Consider the following 20,637-nt stretch of genomic DNA (forward strand, 5'->3'; position numbering starts at 1 on the left):
AGGCAAGTTACATGGACTTCCCGATATGTGTAAATAATCGAGTTAATCAATAAAAAATAAATTAATTTGTGAGTGATTAAAAGTATCCGAGTGGATTTATTACACGTTATTGCAAGAACACGTTAAATTCGTAGTATTTTTTAAAAGAAAATTTTCAAAAATCGACAATTTTTATAATTGAACCAGTATCCGTAAGACTTTAATGGTTTAGTATGTTTATTAAGATTAAGTACTCTATGGTTATACTTAGAATTTTTAAAATTAAACTACTTGTCGTAACGCCGGTAATATATCAGTAAGTTCTATAAGACCATGATATATATCACAAAATTCCATAAAAATCGGCTTAATTTTTTTTTCAACTGCTAATTACAAGAAAACGGCTCGGTAGATTTTCACCTAAAACTAATTAGTATCATTCCCAAATAATATCTTTGAACAGTTTTTGATTTTTTAAAATCGAGTCGGTGGTATGAGCTTAAATGTGGACGAAAAGTTTAACACTTTTTTCCAAATTACAAAGAAACGGCTCGACAGATCGTCTCACAAAACTAACAAACGATAGTCCTTATCAAGATACATCGAATGGCTTTTCAATTTTTGAAATCGGTCCAGCCGTTTTTGAGAAAACGTCGATTTACGGCAAAAAATCTGTTCACCCATACTTTTTCCAAATTTGGTCTCATTCGATTCAGAATGGCGTGAAACATAGAAAAAACATAAAATTAGCAATTCGGATTTTTCGATGAAAAGATTTTCATTTAAGATGAAAATTAACTTCAGGAAGTTAATAAATTAATGTTTAGAAACACTCCTTTAAATCGTTTGACTAGCAAATTAAATAATGTGTGCGATTGCAAATTTTCTTTCGTGTGCAATTTCTCCAAAATTAATGCAATGATTTTCAAAACTAAATAATGATCAGTCGAGCAGTTTCTTTGCAGCTAACAACTACTAAAAAAATTTCCTCCAAATCAAAAACAAAATTAAAGTGATGATCAGTCAAAGAGTTTCTTACTTCTTCCAATTACCAGTTAATTGAAAAAACATCGTCAGCCCAAAAAAACTGATGAGTTTCAAGTGTATGTTTAAATTATTTTAATTGGAGAGACGTTGACGTTAGTTTTTGGTAAAAATCTGCTTATCCTCCTCTGCACAATTAATTATTAAACAAATCTTAAATCAAATAAAAACATTCAAAAGTTATAAAAACATTAAATTATATAGATAAAATTCTCAGACCTTATGTAAAGATCGTTCTAGCAGTTTCATTTCAAATTCCAGTTTAAAACACAATTTTTCATATAATCCAATTGACAAATTTTTAATTTTATCAAATCATTTCCATAAAAATCGGTCTCTTGCTCTTCGGCAAAATAGTAAAACTACTTTCAATTATTAAAATCAATTATTATATTACCTTTAAAATTAACTTACATCTACTTCACAAAATCCATTATCAATTAAATCTCCAAAACAAAGGTCCTAATCTCCATGGGCCTCAAAGTGACTTCGGTACCAGCCAATGGGACGAAATGTTTCTCCATTTTGTATGTTTTGGCATCATTTGAATATTCACCGTGTCTTCTGGCTCTCTGATAATAAAAAATTTAAACATCAATACCAAATCCTAAAATAAATACTGATAAATAACTACCTTGTCATTGGTTTTCCATTTGAACCTCTCAGCTTCGCTCAACCATTGGTTACCACCTAAAGTAGTTTCTCGTACTGATTTGACAGTGAATGCAGAGAACAAATCCTAGGAAAATTATATATAATATATATAATTATATAATATATATATATATATGTATATATATATAAATATATATATATATATATATATAGGGCCGGTCCTGGAGTCATTAGCGCCCGCATGCTTTTTTTCTAGCGCCTTCCCCCCTAATAATTTTCACCGTTTTAACAGTTTATCATTAAAATTATATAAATATTTACATATTTTTTAAAAATTAATTTTTAATTATTCTGGATTTAGTGCACAAAAAATTAGATATAATCTAGAAGGGTATAAAATATATTGATTTTAAATTTATTTATTATTATCGATATCAATAAACAATCCCTGCCATAATTTCATATTTTAGTAATATTCAATATGTAGTAAATTTGTTAAGGATGTAAGTTTGACTACCATAGCAAAACTATTAATATTTTTGTTAGATTTTAATTTAAGAAATGCATTTCAGAAATAGTATTTATTATTTTGATATAAAGATCTTGATATCAAAATAATAAATACTATTTCTGAAATGCATTTCTTAAATTTTAAACTTTAATTTAACTCTTAAATTTTAAACTTTAATTTAACACAAATATTAAGTGAAATAAATAAATCAATTGTTAATTATTCTGGATTTCGTGCACAAAAAATTAGATATAATCTAAAAGCGTATAAAATATATTGATTTTAAATTTATTTAAAAAAAACGAGGCGATTCGGGAGTTGATTATAATCAAGTATTTTGAAATTTTCAATTATTTTTAACGTATGTGCAATATTAATATTTAAAAAAACTAGCATTTAATTTTCAAACCAACACTCGTATTTCATGTTGGATTTTTTTAATTTTAATTTGATTTAATTTTTCATTATTTACAATATCCAAAATTGCGTCGTAAACTTCTCCTTATTGATATCGTAAGAGACGTTATATTCAGAATATCAGCTTGTTTTAAAGTTAAATTTTTAACGTATTTTAGAAGTATTGTTAAAAAATCAGTAAAAAATGCAAAGAAATTACACATTTCTTGAACAATATTGAAAAAAAAACTTATTATATTTGATATGTATTACTTCTGTATAGTTAATAATTAATAAATTTAGAGTATAGACACCACAAAGGTATAAAACAAGCCTTAAGATTTTCGTTCCAAAGTAAATTTTGCTTCCATTTTTCATATTTGTTCCACGCATGTCTTCAACATTCAAAGTTCAACAGATGCGAAACATTTGCCACAAAAGCAAAAGTTACAATTCAATTTCTCAGAATAAACAAGTCATTTTCTAAGCACTGACCCCCCATTTTTTATAATTTGTTTATGTTTTTTAACAAGTTCGTATTCAACTAAATTAGCTCGCAATTTTTCGTCAATAATGCCCAACAATTAATTTAATTTTTCGCAGGTTTGCGCTTATGGGATTGAACACTAGATAATTTCTTTTTCGATTCCACGGTAACTTCAAACAAAGAAAAAAATGAATAAGTAGATTAAGCAATAAACAGAGCTGTTATTTACTAATTTGCTGAATTATTAATCGGTTAATTGTCTCTTAAACAGAGCTGTTATTTACTAATTTGCTGAATTATTAATCGGTTAATTGTCTCTACTGATATCACATTGCAAAATAAATATGCTTTTTGTGTCTACGTATCCCTAGTTAAGTTAGATTGTTTATTATAATTTATAAAGTATTCTAGATTTTAAACAAATAATTCTAGATTTTATATAAAAAATATAAATAGTATATTATAAATTTAATTTTCGAAACTCGTTTTGGCGCCTCCTAAGGCTTGCGCCCGCATTTTTCGCATGCATCGCATGCAAGGCAGGACCGGCCCTATATGTATATATATATATATATATATATATATATATATATATAATATTAAACTGATTATGTATGAATTGAATGTTTTGGTTAGTACCTGTAAGTCTACAGTTGCTGGTAAAGACCACTCGGGGTGATCTTGTTGTTCAAAGAAGTGTTCCAGACGGAGCAAGACTTTACCGTTGCCCCATGGTTCTAAGGTCAACAAATGTAGAGATGGTGGAAGTTCTTTTTTCAAAGCAGAATACTAAAAAGATAAATAGAGACATACTAAAGATGATACATTTGTCAAGTTATCCAACTCAGACAAATATAAACTGTTATTGCACCTGATGGTTGTTTTGGTTCTCGAGTATTTGCCAAACTTACCTTTTGTGCAGTTTGTTTCCATTGTTCCTTGCTAAAGTTCTTTGCACTTGAAAAGAATACGGTTGCAGGAAGTAGGACATCTTGTGCCAAAACTCTTTCTCTGCCCAAAACAGTTTTGTCTAAAATAGATAAAAAATCAGACATACATACCAGATTCGATGGGCAACTTATGAGAGCTTTGATAAGATAAACATTGACACGACTTGCATTTTTTATAGGAAGATACTTAATTTTTTATAGTAAGATACCTAATTAACTTCCCGTAGGGTAGTTATAGTGATGGGCCGAAAATCGAAAATGGAAATTTTTGCATTTCTCGACGTTTTGAACATTTCGGTATACCTCAGAAAAAAGGATGTGTGTGTGTGTTTTGTATGTCCGCATTTTTTCGTCCACGTTTTCGGGCGCACGGATCAACCGATTTGAATGGTTTAGAAAACAATCGATCCCTATTAATAGGGAGATGTGCTGATTAGTTTTTGGCAAAGGCAGGTTCAGCCGTTACGGAAATACGGAGCAAAGAGTGCAGAAAGTAGAAATTGAGTTTTTGAGAGAACGTAGCATCCGATTTGAATGATCTAACAAACATTCAATTTGTAATGATTGCGAGAAGACGTGATAAGTTTTTGGAAAAGACAGGTCAGGCCATTCCGGAGATACCGAGCTAAATTTGCAAAAATGGCAGTTTTTGAGTGAAACTTTCTACTTGTATTGACAAAACAATTGCTTTTGAGGATAAAAAATTATTACATCTTTTTTTATTTTTTATAAAATATTTTTGTAATTTTGAATTAAGAATTCAAAAAATTACCCGGGCTAAGCACAGTCTAAGCGCCACTCTGGTGCAAATGTTTACCCAAGTGCATTTAGACTGTTTTGTGTCTGGAGCACTTTTCCAATTTTGTGAAAACTATTGAAAAATGTGAAAATGCCGCCGAGCTAAGCACAGTATAAGTGAAAATGTCGCACAAAATTATTTGCAAATGCGTTTAGACTGTGATTATACGGTAGCACTTTTTCAGTTATGTGTAAATTAGGCAACTATTTTTTATTTAAATTGAATTGGAAATAAAATGACAATTGTTAATAATGTTCTGAAGATAAATTGATTTATGATTTACATTTGATTTGCTCAGATATAACAAGATAATGCAAACATAATGAAAGCTACAGTATTATTGTAATAATATATTTGAAAACGTTTAAAATTTCTCGAATATTTGATTACGGTACGGGAAGTTCCAGCAATTTGCCTTTAGGCACTTTGCCATACAGGGTAATTAACTTCCCGTAGGGTAAGTTATAGTAATCGCAAAAAAATCGAAAATGAAAATTTGTATATATCTTTACGTTTCAGAGGTTTCTGAATATTTTAGTATACCTTAGAAAAAATGGATGTATGTGTGCGTGTATATGTGTATGTGTGTTCGGATACAAATTTCCATCGATATTTCGTCTCTATGCAGTTAAAGCAGTACGATTACTTTGAAAAAAAGTTCAGAACTTCCAAAATATTTCAAAATACACTTTTCTTCAAAAAGTCTTTTTTTCAAAAAAAAGTAAATCTTTGTCAAAAATTTATAGTTTCTCAAAAATCTAATTTTTCAAAGTAATTTTTTTTTCAAAAATGTTAATCTTTCAAAAAAAAAAAAAAATTGGTACGGGAAGTTCCAGCAATTTGCCTTAAGGCACAATGCCATACACCACTAGTTTTTTATTATTTTTTATTAATTACCTTCAGTGCTTGCTGCCATTACATAATGGGTTCCTCTAGCTACCAAACCTTGACCATATGCAGTTTCGTTCAAAGCTTCACCTACACCAAAGGCATCGTCTCTGAATAAACGTCTGTGCACCTATAATAAAAATAAATGACAAAATCAATTTTGTAATTAAATATATGACTTTTTGCCATCATTACCATCAATTCCAGTTGACCATCAGCCAAACTGGAACCACCTTGAGCACGATCTGGAATAACTGCTAAAGATACACCATTACCAGAATTTGGAGCCATACCTAAAAAAAGGAAATATAATAAATTAATTATGAGGATATGCACAAATGTTTCATTCATCCTCGTCTTACCTGTTAATCTCAACAAGGATGTGATAGGATAGTAGTTTCCAGCTTCTTCTTCAACAATCGATACATTCCAGGTATCTCTATGGTTCAACTTTCTGTGCAAAGTCTCTCTTCCATTGGAATCAGTCGAGAAGTGACCATCAGTCTTCAAGTTTGTGGAGAAACGATTGATTACTTCTCTACCATCAAATGGATCCCTGAAGAAAAAACATCAAATAATTTTTTGCAAGATTGTTATAATTTCAAATTATTATACTTGTGGTCAGGAATAGGTCCAACAACCCAATCGAACTCAACAGCATCAGCCCCAAGTTTATAAACCCTAACGATCTGGTGTACAAATTCACCCCAGGTTTGATGGACTTCGTCAACTAAATCACCAGCAACCATATCGAATTTGACTGGTTCTTTTCCGTTTAGGAAAGGATGTGCTGTTCCATTTGGACGGAAAATATATGCACCTGAAGAACGGTTTTCAAAAACTTCGTTGTTACCAGAGGCTCCACGATAGTAAACAAATTCCTGCTCCAGTGGAAGTTCTGTACCGTTGAAGGAGGCGTTGAAAATACGTCCAGTTGAAGTAGATAAGGTCAGACTGAGAGTCTATAGAAAAAAATATATTAGCAAAGATTAAAATGATGTTACTTTTTATTATCTTACCGATGATCCTAAGACGATTTGATCAGCATCCTTGTACTCAGCAGATTTCAAATTGGTGTACAAATAGTCTGCATTTTCTTCTCCACTGTTTTTAGATTTTTGACGATGCACAAAGTAGGAAGCAACACCTACTGCTGGAATATCTGCTGCAAACACTAATTCTGCTGTTGTCTTGGCAGTTCTACCAGGAAGGTTACGTACAAAGACAGGTACTGGCACCAATTGCGAAGGAACAGTTGCACCTGTAATAAAATTACAGGAAATTACTTCTACAAATTGAAGGTTTAATAATGTAGAAGTAAGGTGTAGATTTCTTCTTACCATTATGATCCATGACAGTATAACTGATTTGAGCATCCTGAGTTCCAGCCTGTACAGGTAATCTAACAAACTGTTTCCTCGAACGAGCCAAGGGATTGTACAAAGTTACAACAAAGTTGTCCTCAGATTCAGTGTATGAGCACTGACTGATGTTCAAACCTGGACAAGTCTGCAGTTCCATGTTGAGTGCCATTTTGTTGTACTGGCTGGACACATTTGTGGCATTTGCAAAAATTTTTCTGGAACGAATGATAAAACCAGAGTTAGTGGAGAAACTTAGAAACATTTATCAAAAAGCATCAGAAATTCTAACTATGAAACAGTATCCTTACACTTAATGATTAAGATTTTTCAAATAGGTATGTAATAAATATTTGCAGAAAAAAGTACTCCGTGGTCAATTGGAACGTGACGTCTTTATAACGTGATACACCAATATCTTTCTGAATTAGGGTTTGTCGGTTTTCAAAAACCGGTTTTCGGAGAAAATTATGGAATTCGAAAACCGGTTCTTTAGTGAAAAAAGTCGGTTTTCACAATATAAATGAAAAATGACAAATATAGCCATATATAAAAGATAGATGAAAGCGATTTGATTCTTGAAATATATCGGTTCAATAGCATTTGATATCTTATCAGTCTGCAATGGTTCCCAGAAAGGTTTTGTATTAATTAATTTAGATTTTTATACCAGTGTATATATTAATTTAAATCAGTGTGACTTCTTGAAGAAGTAACTTTTTCTACTCAAACTTAAAAAAAAAGTTTTAAACCCTAGAAGCCACAAATTAAAGAACAAAAAACTTAGAATTATTATATCAGGCTTTAAAAACAATTAAGCATAATTGGTCGCAAGTATGAGAGTATTTTCTATTTCAGGAAATTTTGTGAGTAAACAAAGAACACGTCTAAGTAGCAATTCGATAAATGTTCTCAGATTCTTAAAATCATATTTTATTAAACAAAAAAACAATTAGAATGTTTGGAATTAATTAATTAAAATTGTTCGGAACAGACAATACCCGAGTTTAGCTTAATTGTTTTTAAAACTAAAATTCGTATTAACAAGTATGTATCAACATGTATCTATTTTTTTTAATTTAATGCATTTTTTTATTTAAAAATGTATAAACTTTCCTTTCACTATTATAAAAATTTTCATTCTTATATGTGAAAATATGCATGAATAACGAATAATTATTTTCAAAGTTATTTAATTAAGATATACTATTATTTTTTAGTTCTATTAATTAAAATTAAAATAATTTTGTTTACTATCTATAAAATTGAACAATAAATAAATTCAATCAAATACTGCTCTAATTTACACTAAATTTGCGGATAAATTACAGAATATTTGAGCAAAAATTTATTTTCTATATAAAATTCAAAAACCGGTTAGAACCGGTTTTTTAGTAAAAATAAAATTCAAAAACCTGTTTTCTGAAATGTCGGTTTTTGTAGAAACCCTATTCGGAATCCTGCTGAAAATTGTAGGATGATGGAGCCTAGACTTTACTTTCTTGATCTAATTATTGCTTTTGTCAGAGGAATTAGAATAAAGTCACAAGCAAACAGGCAAAGAAATTTGACTATAGAAAAAACAACTTTTAAACTTGCAACATCTTTCAATACCATAGACAGAAACGGAGTACAGCTTTTAAATCTATGGACAAAGCGTTTTTACTATAAAAAGACCAACTTTTATACTTGAAACATCTTTCAATACCATAGATGGAAGAGGAGTACAACTTTTTAATCTACGGGAAAATAATTTTTGGTACGGGAAGTTCCAACAATTGGCCTTAACCACTAGTTCAGTTACCTGATGGCATCTCCTGCACTCTCAGCACATCCACTGACTGCATCATGAAGCAATCTAGCATAATCTTCTGCAACATGTTGCTTTTCAGTTCCAGTAATTGCATCATGGTGCTGCATAACACCCATTGCTTCCCTTAATAACTCCAGACTGTCGGGTTCATTCTTGACGAGAGCGTTGAGCTGCTTGCATACCTAGCAGGAGGAAATATTAACATAAGAATCAAATGAATAAAATAAAGGACTGATTCTATGCATAACAGACCAATGTTAAGAAGAACTATCCGTACTAAATATTGACAAAAACCATGTGGTTGGTGTTATTATAGAAAACCTAACTTAGTAACCGCACAAATGTCAAAAAAAACGATGTTAGATAACAGGGTCTTTCTGACCCAGCTTCATAACATACGAGTGACGTTGCAGTTTATGTGTAAAAAGCCTGTATTCATTATGATTCAGTAGCATAATGTGGGAAAGTTGGAGTGTAACATGACCTTGCCATAACATTTTTCTGTTATGCGGCAGAATCTGTCCTTAAAGCAATATGAGATTTTTTTATATCTACCTGCAGCATATTGTTTCCAACTCGTTCGAACCATTTCAAAGTTGGTCTTGATGTGAAATATCCTGTCCAGTAAGTGTGTGGATCTGATGCATAAGGGAAGAAGTCATCGTTTTTGGTTGTCCAGGTTTTGTCAGCATCGTGCAGAGATTTTAAGTAACATGAAGGAGTTGAATAGAAAGCGTTGACCAATGAACCGTTGGATTGTCTTTTGTTGGTTTCTCTGAATAAGAAAAAAATATGTTTACCTAATCTAAGACTGATAAAAATTTGGATTAGAAAAAGTTGGATGATAGAAGATACACAAAAGACAATTTTACAATACAGAAGTGGGATGACAATGTGATGATAAAAGCTTAATAAGATTATTTGCTTTCAATATCGACAAAAATGAGATTTGGGTTTATCAACACCAACTTAACTTTTAGTCCTCCAATCGAAATAAAAGCTGAATTTTATAACAAATATTTTTTACCAAATTTTTCTACGTTTTTCTACTCACTTAATAAGTTTATCCATATTCTTATACCACAAATCAGCAATTTGATAATTAAAATCTTCGCCCATGGTCAAAATTATGTTGTCAGTCTGATAAGAAGCAGCTTGCATTTTTGAATATTCTATAAATTTATCTATCTACGAGATACAAAAAAATTTAGAATAAAAAATTACTCTTAAGTGATGGTTGCAAAGAACTTATGGTAAATCTTTTATTAAAATCAGATAAAATTTTGATCACGAATTGGTAGAAACTGTTCTTCATGGGCGCAAGATGGAATAAGACTGATTAATAAACAAAACAAAATTGAATAAAATTTTGATCCAAATTTACCAGCAAGATAAATTTCGAAGAAGTTATTATTGGTGCTTAGATCATCCCTGTATCAACCACAAACATATAGGAAAAATCTGGACAAAGATAATATAATATGGATGAATAAAAGCAACGAAAACCTGATAAAGTTTGCTAAATACTGAATAAAAATTGGGAACACTAGGAACTGGTTTTAATGTATATTCCAATTGCAAGGTATTATCCAAAAAAAGGAAAGATTGGCAATCTCATTATTAACTTCCTGTAGGGTAGTTATAGTAATGGGCCAAAAATCGAAAATGAAAATTTTTGCATATATTTACGTTTCAAAGGTTTCTGAACATTTTGGTATACCTCAGAAAAAATGGATGTGTATGTGTTTTGTATGTCCGCATTTTATCGTCCACGTTTTCGGGCGCACGGATCAACCGATTTCAATGGTTTAAAAAACATTGGATCCCTATTGATAGGGAGATGTGCTGATTAGTTTTTGGCAAAGGCAGGTCCAGCCGTTACGGAGATACGGAGCAAAGAGTGCAAAAAATACAAATCGAGTTTTTGAGAGAACGGAGCATCGGATTTGAATGATCTAAAAAACATTCAATTTGTAATGATTGGGAGAAAAGGTAATTAGTTTTTGGCAAAGACAGATCCCGCCATTTCGAAGATAGAGAGCTAAATGTGCAAAAAATGGCAGTTTTTGAGTGAACTAAGCGTCCGATTTGAATGATCTAAGAAACTTTCTGCTTGTATTGACAAAACTCAAAATTGCTTTTGAGGATGAAAAAATATAACATCTTTTTTTATTTTCCATAAAATATTTTTGTAATTTGGATTAAAAATTCAAAAATTACCCAGGCTAAGCACAGTCTAAGCGCCACTCTGGTACAAATGTTTACCCAAGTGCGTTTAGACTGTTCATGTACAGGAGCACTTTTCCTATTTTGTGAAAACTATTGAATGAAAATGTGAAAATGCCGCCAAGATAAGCACAGTTTGAGTGAAAATGTCGCACAGAATTATTTGCAAATGCGTTTAGACTGTGACTATACAGAAGCACTTTTTCAATTTTGTGCAAATTAGGCAACTATTTTTTTTTGAAATTGAATTCGAAATGAAATGACGATTGTTAATGTTCTGGAGACAAATTGATTTATGATTTACATTTGATTTGCTCAGATGTAACAAGATAGCAAAAATAATGAAAGTTACAGTATTTGTAATAATATATTTGAAAATGTTTAAAATTTCTCGAATATTTCATTACGGTACGGGAAGTTCAGCAATTTGCCTTAAGGCACGATGCCATACATCACAAGTTTTATGTATTATTTCACCATTAACCAAGACACAACAATAATGAAGATTTATATTACTATCACAAACAGTTATCCTGATCCAAATTTTACCTGATCAATTTATCCATATTCTTGAAGTACATTTGTGCATCCATATAAGTAAAATCTCCACCCATTGTCAGAACAACGTTATTAGTAGTGAAATGCTTAGCTTGGGATTCCACAGCCATTAGGAATTCGTTAATCTTATTAAAATTTAAAAATCAGTAATGGACTTCATCAGCAAAAGTTCTTTGTAACCATCATGTAATAGATATATAAAACCAGAAAAAATAAACACTTACCCTTCTGTCTACATTGTAATCATAACTACGTTTATCGTCAATAATTGGTTCATCCTGGCACAAAATATCGAAGCAAAAACCTGGTGGAGGTCCGTAGTTATTGTAGAGGACTCCGGTGAATAAGTCACCAGCTTCACCTAAAATAAGAAAAAAAAATTTAATGTAGTTGAAAATGAAAGTCCAAAGTAGAAAACTGATCTGGTAATCTAAATAAATTGAAATCCAAAATCAAAATCCAAACCGACCCTTTTTCGGTTTATGATCTTCTTTAAGGGGGTATTCTAGTGTAAAGCGATAAATTTTAGATCATTTTTAAAGTGTTGTAGAAGAAAGCAATGAATGTTTTTACTATCCATTTTTTACCACTTGTTTATTAATATTATTAAAATACAAAACAAAAATTAAAAAATTAAAAAGTTGAAAATTGTAAAAACTGGCAGCTGATGAAGTGGGTGGTCTCAAAAAATTGGCACCTCAGTGTTGATATGATTTCAGCCCTCCTAGCCATCGGAAATGCATAAAATAAAAAGATTATTGATCTTTTACAATGATGTCGCAACCGCCCGAACTAGCGATGTGCAAAAAAAAATTTTTTTTACAAATTGGTAAAAACCCGAGAAATCGTGTTAACAGTACTGAATAAGTCTGTTCTGAAGCCAAACCAGTATGGAGACCCGAGTCAGTAAAATGCCTATATCTCCGAAAATAATTAAAATTTTCAAAAACCTTCTCGTTCCCATATTTTTAGATAGTTAAACTTTGAAAAAGGGGCACAACTAATGTGAAATTTTGAAAAAATCGATTTTTGTTTTTTTTCATATTTCGGTAGATTACACCTTTAAAAATAACATATTAAAATTTCCAATCGATATCTCAAATAGTTTTTGAGTCACAGCCATGTAAAGAGTATATATATAGTATATAGTATAAAGATCATTTTATGTTTAAACGCGTTTTTCTCGAAACAGCATTTTCCGAATTTGCTGCTCAAAAACAAATGATCCGATAACTATTAAATTTTTTTTACATGTTCTGTATATAGTTCTCCGTAAAATGAACTACCGATTTTTTGATCGGATCAAAAATCGAAATTTGGCAGTCGAAAAACGACCAAAATTTTGGGTAAAATTCGACTTTTTTTTAAAAAACGCCGCCGTTTTGTCAATTTTTGATTTATTTTTTTTATCGTAGTTCACTTTACAGACAATATTGTCTAGTTTAACGAGAATTTTTTTTTTATTTCATCCACGTAGAAGGCCGAAATCACTGCAGCAGTTAAGGGCCTTTTTTTTGTCGAGCCGTTGGAGATCGACGATAACTTAAAAAATATTTATTTTTTTTCTTCAAAAATTTTACTATGTATTCTTAAAGCATGTATAAATATATTTCTAAAATTTCGAAATGATTGATAGAGTAGTTTTTGTAATATATATTCCCAAAAATCACCTTTTTTTAGGCGGTTACACTAGTTATGCCCCTTAATCTAAGCCAAAATACTCTGCTAACAATCTAAATTTGTTGTTTTACATTCGTCAATCATTTTCCTCACCAAGATTGTCACTGGCATGCCATAACATTTCCGGTTCCTTCTGCTCCAATCTCCTCATCTTGTCCTGGTAATCCAATCTGCCCAAAAACATACCATCGAATCCCAATTGGGCAAAAATCGATGCTTGTTCTCTGGAGTGACCGAAAGGGTCGATTTGCCAACCTACTCTTGGCCTGGCGCACTCACCAAGGGTCTCGTTCAAACGCCTAAGGGAGAAAAAAATTAATAGGTATAAAAATAAATAGAATAGAATAATCTTATATATAAAAATGGAGCTCTCGATCAAATGATCCGCTAAAACTCGAAAACGGCTAAACCGATTTGGCCAGGTTTAGTCTTGAAAAATTCGTGCCAATCAGTAGGTTGTCGGAAAGGTGAGATATTATTTCAAAATCGCGTAGAAACTTTGCATTTTTAATTTGAACATTTTTGTAGAAGCGTAATTTGAATAAAACAATGGACGGTGGCTAATACGTCAAATGTCAAATGATTTTGCTAGATGATGTTCAATTACGTTTAATAGGATGTTTTATGTGAATATTATTTAATTATGATTGAATTGTAGTAAGCAGTTTATTTATACACAAAAACGTTATTAAACAGACCGCAAGTGTTACTAGAGACTCAAAATATCAACTTTTTTGAAATGTTAATATGAAAATGCACTTTTTGGCGTTGTAGCACTCTTTTTCTGCAAATCATATTTTTCTCAAACACGGTGCTCTGAAACATCTAATTTTTTTAATTATATACTCATTGGTATTTATAAAACATTTTCTAGTTTATATTAAATCTTATTTATGTTATTTAAATTTAAAATTTGGTATCGATCAAAGGGGCATTTTGTCGAATAACATTTTCCCAGTTATAATTTCCCAGATTTTATCGAAAAATAGATAGAAATATATGAAGATTCGGGGTTAAAAAGGTCCACCACCGATGTGTCAAAAACCAGTAAAGTTAAGCATTGTTTACCAACAATATTTGAAAGTAGAGGGAAAAAGATGTATAACCAGCTGTAACCTTGATTCTCATGACTTTGCAATCGGGAGATAAACAGTAATCTTAGTAATTTTTTAGCATTAGTTAAAAATGTAATTATTTTGTGAAATACATTCAAAATTGAAATAAGACATTAAACTGTTTGCCACCTGGCCGTTCCAAGTTACCCCGCCTATGGGGTAAAAAGGTCTAGATAACAAATTTTTGAAAGACAGCAAAAAAGCACATTTCTACAATGAAGAAGTAGCTGGCAGTTTTACTGAACGTAGTCAGATAATTGTTCGGAGGAAATGTGTTATTTGTTGAGATATAATTGGTTTGATTTTTATAATATAATTAATATTTGCTTAAAGTCAAATTGGACCTTTGTGCCTCGCCTTGCTCTACATATATACTTTTTATTAAATTTACTTTAATTCATCTAATGATATTTGAAACTTTTGAAAAAGAAGGTCAAAGAAGAAATACTTAATTCATTTTCTATCTCTGATCGCAGAAATTTGAAAATTTTGTATAAGCTCAGTGGTATTATTTACAATTGTACACAAAATCCAGAATCCAAAAAGGATCTGAAAAACTTGAAACGTAATCAATAAGTCGAAAGACCAAAAAAGACTTGGATTGGCATATAACATGTTTTCTATAGAAAGTGTATAAAACTTCCAGACAAAATATAGACAAACTAATGGGGTTTATTGTTTTATAATACGTCATTGTATTCAAAGCATTCAACCAACACATCCTTATACACTAAAAGTATTAATATTTTTGATTCTATAGAAATTGTTTAGAATATACCTTACTTAGCAAAACAACGTTTAAATATAAATATATGGGTATAAACTTTTTTGCTACACAGTCTATTTGTAACAAAGTGCTTTGAAGCAAAAATTAAAAAATAGAAGATCTTTGATTAGTAAATTGAATTCAAGCATTTGATTGACTCAATTTTAATTGTTCTTTTCCTCATAAGCTTTTTAGGGCTTTTCTATGATATTAATTTCTATTTCTATTATTATTTACCTGAATCCCCATGTGAACTGATCTACGATGCTCTGATAGTGGGTGACTGCTTCGTCGTTCATGCTCCAGGCGCCTCCGATGATTTCCAGGCGACCCTGGTCGATCAGCTCGCGCACTTTCTCCTGGTGTTCTGGTGTCTGTTCGCGCCACCATTTCATCAAAAATGCAGATTCGACGTAAATGAATCTAGAAAATAGATAGTCGATATAGAAACAAATTTGCTAAAATATTTTTTTGAGTTTAAGTGTTTTTTTAATCTTTACTTATATACCAATTTGCTACTAATTTTTACTTGTGAACAACTACTATTTTTTTTTTGTTTTCTTTAATAAAAATTTAATTTCTTTATATTATTTCTAGACCTTTGGGGTCAATTAGTCAAAATATTTATATGACCCAACAAAATTTTCTTTTATCCCCAGTATCATTATTACAAGCAGATAAGCGTAATATACAAAAAATAATGATTAATACCTAAATAAACTACCTAATTATTATATTTTAATTTAGTTTAGATAGTTTTTAGAAATAAAAATAAAAAAGATTCCTTCGAGCCGGATTTGAACCAGCGACCTATGGATTTCGGCATTTGTTTACATTCTACAGTCCACCGCTCTACCAACTGAGCTATCGAAGGTTGGTTAAATAGACCCCAAAAAACGATGACGTTTTGGAAAATTTTGACACGTGCACTGAGGGTTAGAATATTATTTTATGAAAAATATTTAAATAAAAACGATTTTATTTAATTTATACAAAATTAGAGCGTGCGTTAAACAAAATTATTTTTTAAATTCACCAAACAATGACTTGAATTTTTATTAAAGTTTGCAAGAATAATATATGTAAGATTTTTTTTATCTTACTACTTGTTTATAATAAGGTATAATAATTTGCTTCGATTTCACAATTTGCTAAATGCGAAATATCTCTAAAAAAGACACAAGTAGACAAGATATTTTAAATGTATCTAAATTGCAAGACGATATGATCTAAATCAGGACTTCTTAAACTATGGCCCCCGACCCCAAATAGGGTCAAATAGGAAAATTCTAGGGTCGCGCGAGATTTTAATGTCAAATATGTATATCATTTTGTCTTGATTTTTTTATGTTCTCAATGAATTTTTAAACTATATATTTTCATATGTATTTGTATATGTATATTGTTAGCAAATAAATAAATGATTTAATTTTTATTTTTATATGTGTAGGGTCGTCAAGAAAGTTTCAATGATAAATGGGGTCGCCAAGAATTTCGCAATCGTAAATGGGGTCGCAAACGACAAAAGTTTAAGAAGCCCTGATCTAGATGTATGTTAAATTTTAGCAATAAGATAACAGAACAAGCTTATTCGAGTATTATATAAGTGATATAAGTGATTTGTTTCCATGTTTAAATTAGAGTTGAAATTTAATTTAATTTCATAACAAATTGCAAAGTGAACAGACTGAATGAAAATAGAAAGGACTCTACTAACGAGTAAACTACATTTTTTATACTACTATTATCGATCAGTAATAGAAAAGGAGTCTACCGATAGTCAAAATAGAAGTAATTTAAAAAAAATAAAAAAGCATGATAAAAGGAAAAGGTATAATATCGAGATTTCAAACATTTTTGAAAATTTCAGCATCCAAAGAAATTGAGCTCATTTGAAAGAAAAATTCAATAGATTAATATATTTGTATATTCTATATTTATGTTTTTTTAATTTTTTTAAAATTACTTCTATTTTAACTATCGGTAGAGTCCTTTTCTATTACTGATGGATAATAGTAGTATAAAATTTCAGTTTACTCGTTAGTAAGGTCCTTTTTCTTTTCATTCAGTCTGGTTCACTTTGCATTTTGTTATGAAATTTAATTAGATTTTAATTTTAATTCAAACATAAACAAACTACTTATATAGACAATATATTAATGAGCAATCTAAATTTTAAAAATGAAAAAATATTATTAATTAATATTACATACTTCTTAGCAGGATCTTTGATGAGTTCAGCAACGACAGAATCCAAAATATACTGCACACCTGCCTTCTGGATTGTATTTCTACCTATAAATAATTTTTTTCATAAATTGTAAAAAATACAATATCTTTAAAAAAACTGTAAAAAACTTACATGACAATTGAATATTAATTTAACATGTATTGTGAATGTTGGGAAATATATACTAATTAATAGATGATTCAAATTTATTATGTTAAAATTAAATTTATTTTCATACCTGTCAAATCAATTTATTTATAGTAACCAAAATGGCTGAACTTGGTTAGATTAGTATTAAAATTAATATTATTTTTAAATGGCATACCTTAATACTTTGATTTGTACAAATAATTGTAAGACACACTCATTTTTAAGCTAATTAGATTTTCAAAATTTTTATCACTTTTCTTTTATTAGAACAGTTAGAATTTTAATTATAAATTTCAAAACCGCCACATTAGCATTCGACATTCTTGAACAACTTCATGTGTGTTTTTATGTTTAAAAAATTACCAGCGTTACCAACCTATTTGTTTAAATATTTGAATTCAAATTTTTAAAATGTGCAATTTAAGTTAAATACAAAATTATTAAATAGAAGTTTCTGGAAATGTTGTGTTATTTGAGAATTTGTTAGTTATTTACAATTGTCTACAACTCAGGTGAAATGCTGTCGCTTTGCAACTAATTATGTACGTTTCGATACTGCATTTGTGCCATCATTCAATGAACAAAAAATCTAAAGTATATATATATATATATATATATATATATATTATATATATTATTGATTATATCTTTATGTAATTGTTATGTCTCGATGTTATTTAATATACCTATCTCTAAATAAATATTTATCCTTATCGCCAACAATGATAATTAAATAACAATAATAAATTGGACAGATAAAAATAATTCCAATTCGTATAATCTTTAATCTACATTTCAAAATAAACAAAACTTAAATTTCTTGATTAAAAATTTCTCAAATAGATTTCACGTGGATAAAAATAAAATAGATAAGGCTATCTAGAAAATTATATATGTTCGAAAAGTTTAAGGAAAGATTATTATATAAAAAACTAGTTGTAAGTGGCATTTTGCCTTAAGACAAGTTGCATGTCTAAATCATTTTTTTGTTATAATTTATTTTTGTTAATCCAGACTTTAATGTCTTATTTGTATAAGCAATTGACTCGATTTTTCCATTTCTACGTATTTTCAACAAAAAACAGTGATTTGCTAAATATTATTTTTCTATTAAATATTAGTTTAAAAAACAGAAATTTATTTCTTAAGTATAAATAATAAAATCAAATTATTTGCGATTGATTTGCTTAATATTTTTGAAATTATCACTATTTTATCAATTTACAAGATAGCAAAAAATCGACATTTCGATTTCGAGAATCATCAAAATTTTATCTTTATTTTGCGAAATGTGTAGCGTTATGAAAATTTTTACTGATTTTATTGACTGATTGGAGTTATTTTGAGATATTGTAATGTGTCTAGACAAATTAAGAAAAAGGAAATGGAAATAATACTATTTAATTCCTAACTAAAATTGTATATAATACTTTGGCATAATATGTACCTAATTGTCTTTATACCAAATTATTAATCTTGATTCAATCAATATAAAATATACTATGTAATTTGAAATTTATTTTCGTATATAATTCATATTAGATTTTTTTCTACTTACTTCCATAATAATACTGGTCAACAGTTTTCAACCAGCCTACATCGTCGTGGGTGTGTGGCACCAGGTGGACGTTTAGCATTCCTGGTTTTGGAACAGGACAACTCTGGAAAAATGATATTTATGAAAACCATTGATATAAAAAAACAACATTATATGACTCTGAAAGATTTTTAACAGTGGTAGTTCAAGCACTGCAAACTCCTATATCATTAGAATGGTTAAAATATATCGAAAAACTTATAGAACATTTTTCTCAAAATTAAGCTCGCTATCGATGCCTGATGTTATCTTCTATATATATAAAAATAAGTCGGGTTTTCCTTCTGACGAATAACTCCAGAACGCACGAACCGATTTCGACAATTTGGCATTCGTTGGAAAGGTTTTCGCAAGGTTTATAGCTAAGAAATTAGTAATGCATGGCATCGTGCCTTAATTAAAAATTCGAGTAATAAAATAATCAACATTAGTGAGAATTATCAGAATTATGCTTGGTTAGTCAACGCGCAATTCTTGCCGCAAAGAATAATGATGTACACGCACTGAATTTCACCATTCAATCAAAAAATTGCTGGCGATTTGGTGACATACCAATGATTCCGACTGGTCTTCCGTTTGACTTCAAACGATTGCAATTTCCAGTTCGCCTTGCGTTCGCATAACAAGTCGCAAGGCCAATCGCTTAGTGTTGCGGGAGAAATTTCAAATAGATTATTTAGAAAATCATTGTTTTTCACATGGGCAGTTATACGTTTGCCTGTTCACGAGTTGGAAAACCATCCGCTTTGTGTTAACGTCGGACCAAAAAACAAAAAATGTGGTTTACCAAAGAGCACTTCAATGAATGGATAATTTGCGGATTCACTTTCATTTACTTAGAGAAGTTCAACTAAAAACCTTCATTTTGGTAACCGAAATAAATCATACTGTTGTATAATAAAATCATTTTTCCTTTTCAATATAAAACAAACAAAAATTCCTTCATCTTTCTCACGAAATCATCTGATGGCGAAACGGAGTTCGTCGGGTTTGCTAGTTTTGAATAAAAAAATTAGATTATAGAGAAGGGGTGCTAAGTTCTGAGATGAGATAAGCCTAATTCCAAAAATTCACGAAAATTGAATCAAAATAAAAACAGTCGGAATATCCAATTTTTCGATCTATCATAAGTATCTACTTACATCGTATCCGCAAGTCGGCCCTTCTTCTGAATTTTGTGCCTGTACTCCTGGTACTCTTCTTCCGAGGAGTGAAACAGTGGAGGCTGCCTGATGGGTTTGTCCTGTCGCCGGCCCGTCGTAACGACACTGTACGCTTGCCAAAAGTGCCAGAGCACATAATGCCAAGCACTGGTGCCCTTGACATATGACTGAATAATTAAAAAAAATAAAAAATTAATGCTAATGAAACTAGTGGTGCATGGCATGTGCTTTAAAGCAATTAGCTGAAACTTTCCGTACCAGAATTAAATATACGAGGAAAAAAATCAGTAATCAATAAATATTGGTCAA

General features: G+C 30.2%; 1 protein-coding gene and 1 non-coding gene across 2 annotated transcripts; both read right to left on the bottom strand.

Moving 5' to 3' along the window:
* Nucleotides 1-1,430: 1,430 nt before the first annotated feature.
* Nucleotides 1,431-19,223, bottom strand: LOC113390814 (lysosomal alpha-mannosidase-like). The gene is made up of 18 exons (XM_026626905.1): nt 19,127-19,223; nt 17,402-17,483; nt 15,426-15,611; nt 13,401-13,606; nt 11,852-11,988; nt 9,898-10,031; nt 9,399-9,618; nt 8,835-9,025; nt 7,010-7,248; nt 6,689-6,930; nt 6,285-6,631; nt 6,032-6,225; nt 5,865-5,962; nt 5,679-5,799; nt 3,944-4,062; nt 3,672-3,821; nt 1,658-1,762; nt 1,431-1,595 (listed from the first exon to the last, which is right to left on the bottom strand). The coding sequence occupies exons 1-18, from the start codon at nt 19,203-19,205 to the stop codon at nt 1,464-1,466; spliced, it is 2,982 nt and encodes a 993-aa protein (XP_026482690.1). The 5' UTR covers nt 19,206-19,223; the 3' UTR covers nt 1,431-1,463.
* Nucleotides 15,971-16,062, bottom strand: Trnay-gua. Its single transcript is given in 2 exon segments — nt 15,971-16,006; nt 16,026-16,062. It is a non-coding gene; the product is annotated as a tRNA-Tyr (tRNA).
* Nucleotides 19,224-20,637: the final 1,414 nt, after the last annotated feature.

Source organism: Ctenocephalides felis, unplaced genomic scaffold, assembly GCF_003426905.1.
Source record: "Ctenocephalides felis isolate EL2017-DRISC unplaced genomic scaffold, ASM342690v1 CF-g0.4_SCAFFOLD_03640, whole genome shotgun sequence".
In the NCBI taxonomy this organism is placed as follows: Eukaryota; Metazoa; Arthropoda; class Insecta; order Siphonaptera; family Pulicidae; genus Ctenocephalides; species Ctenocephalides felis.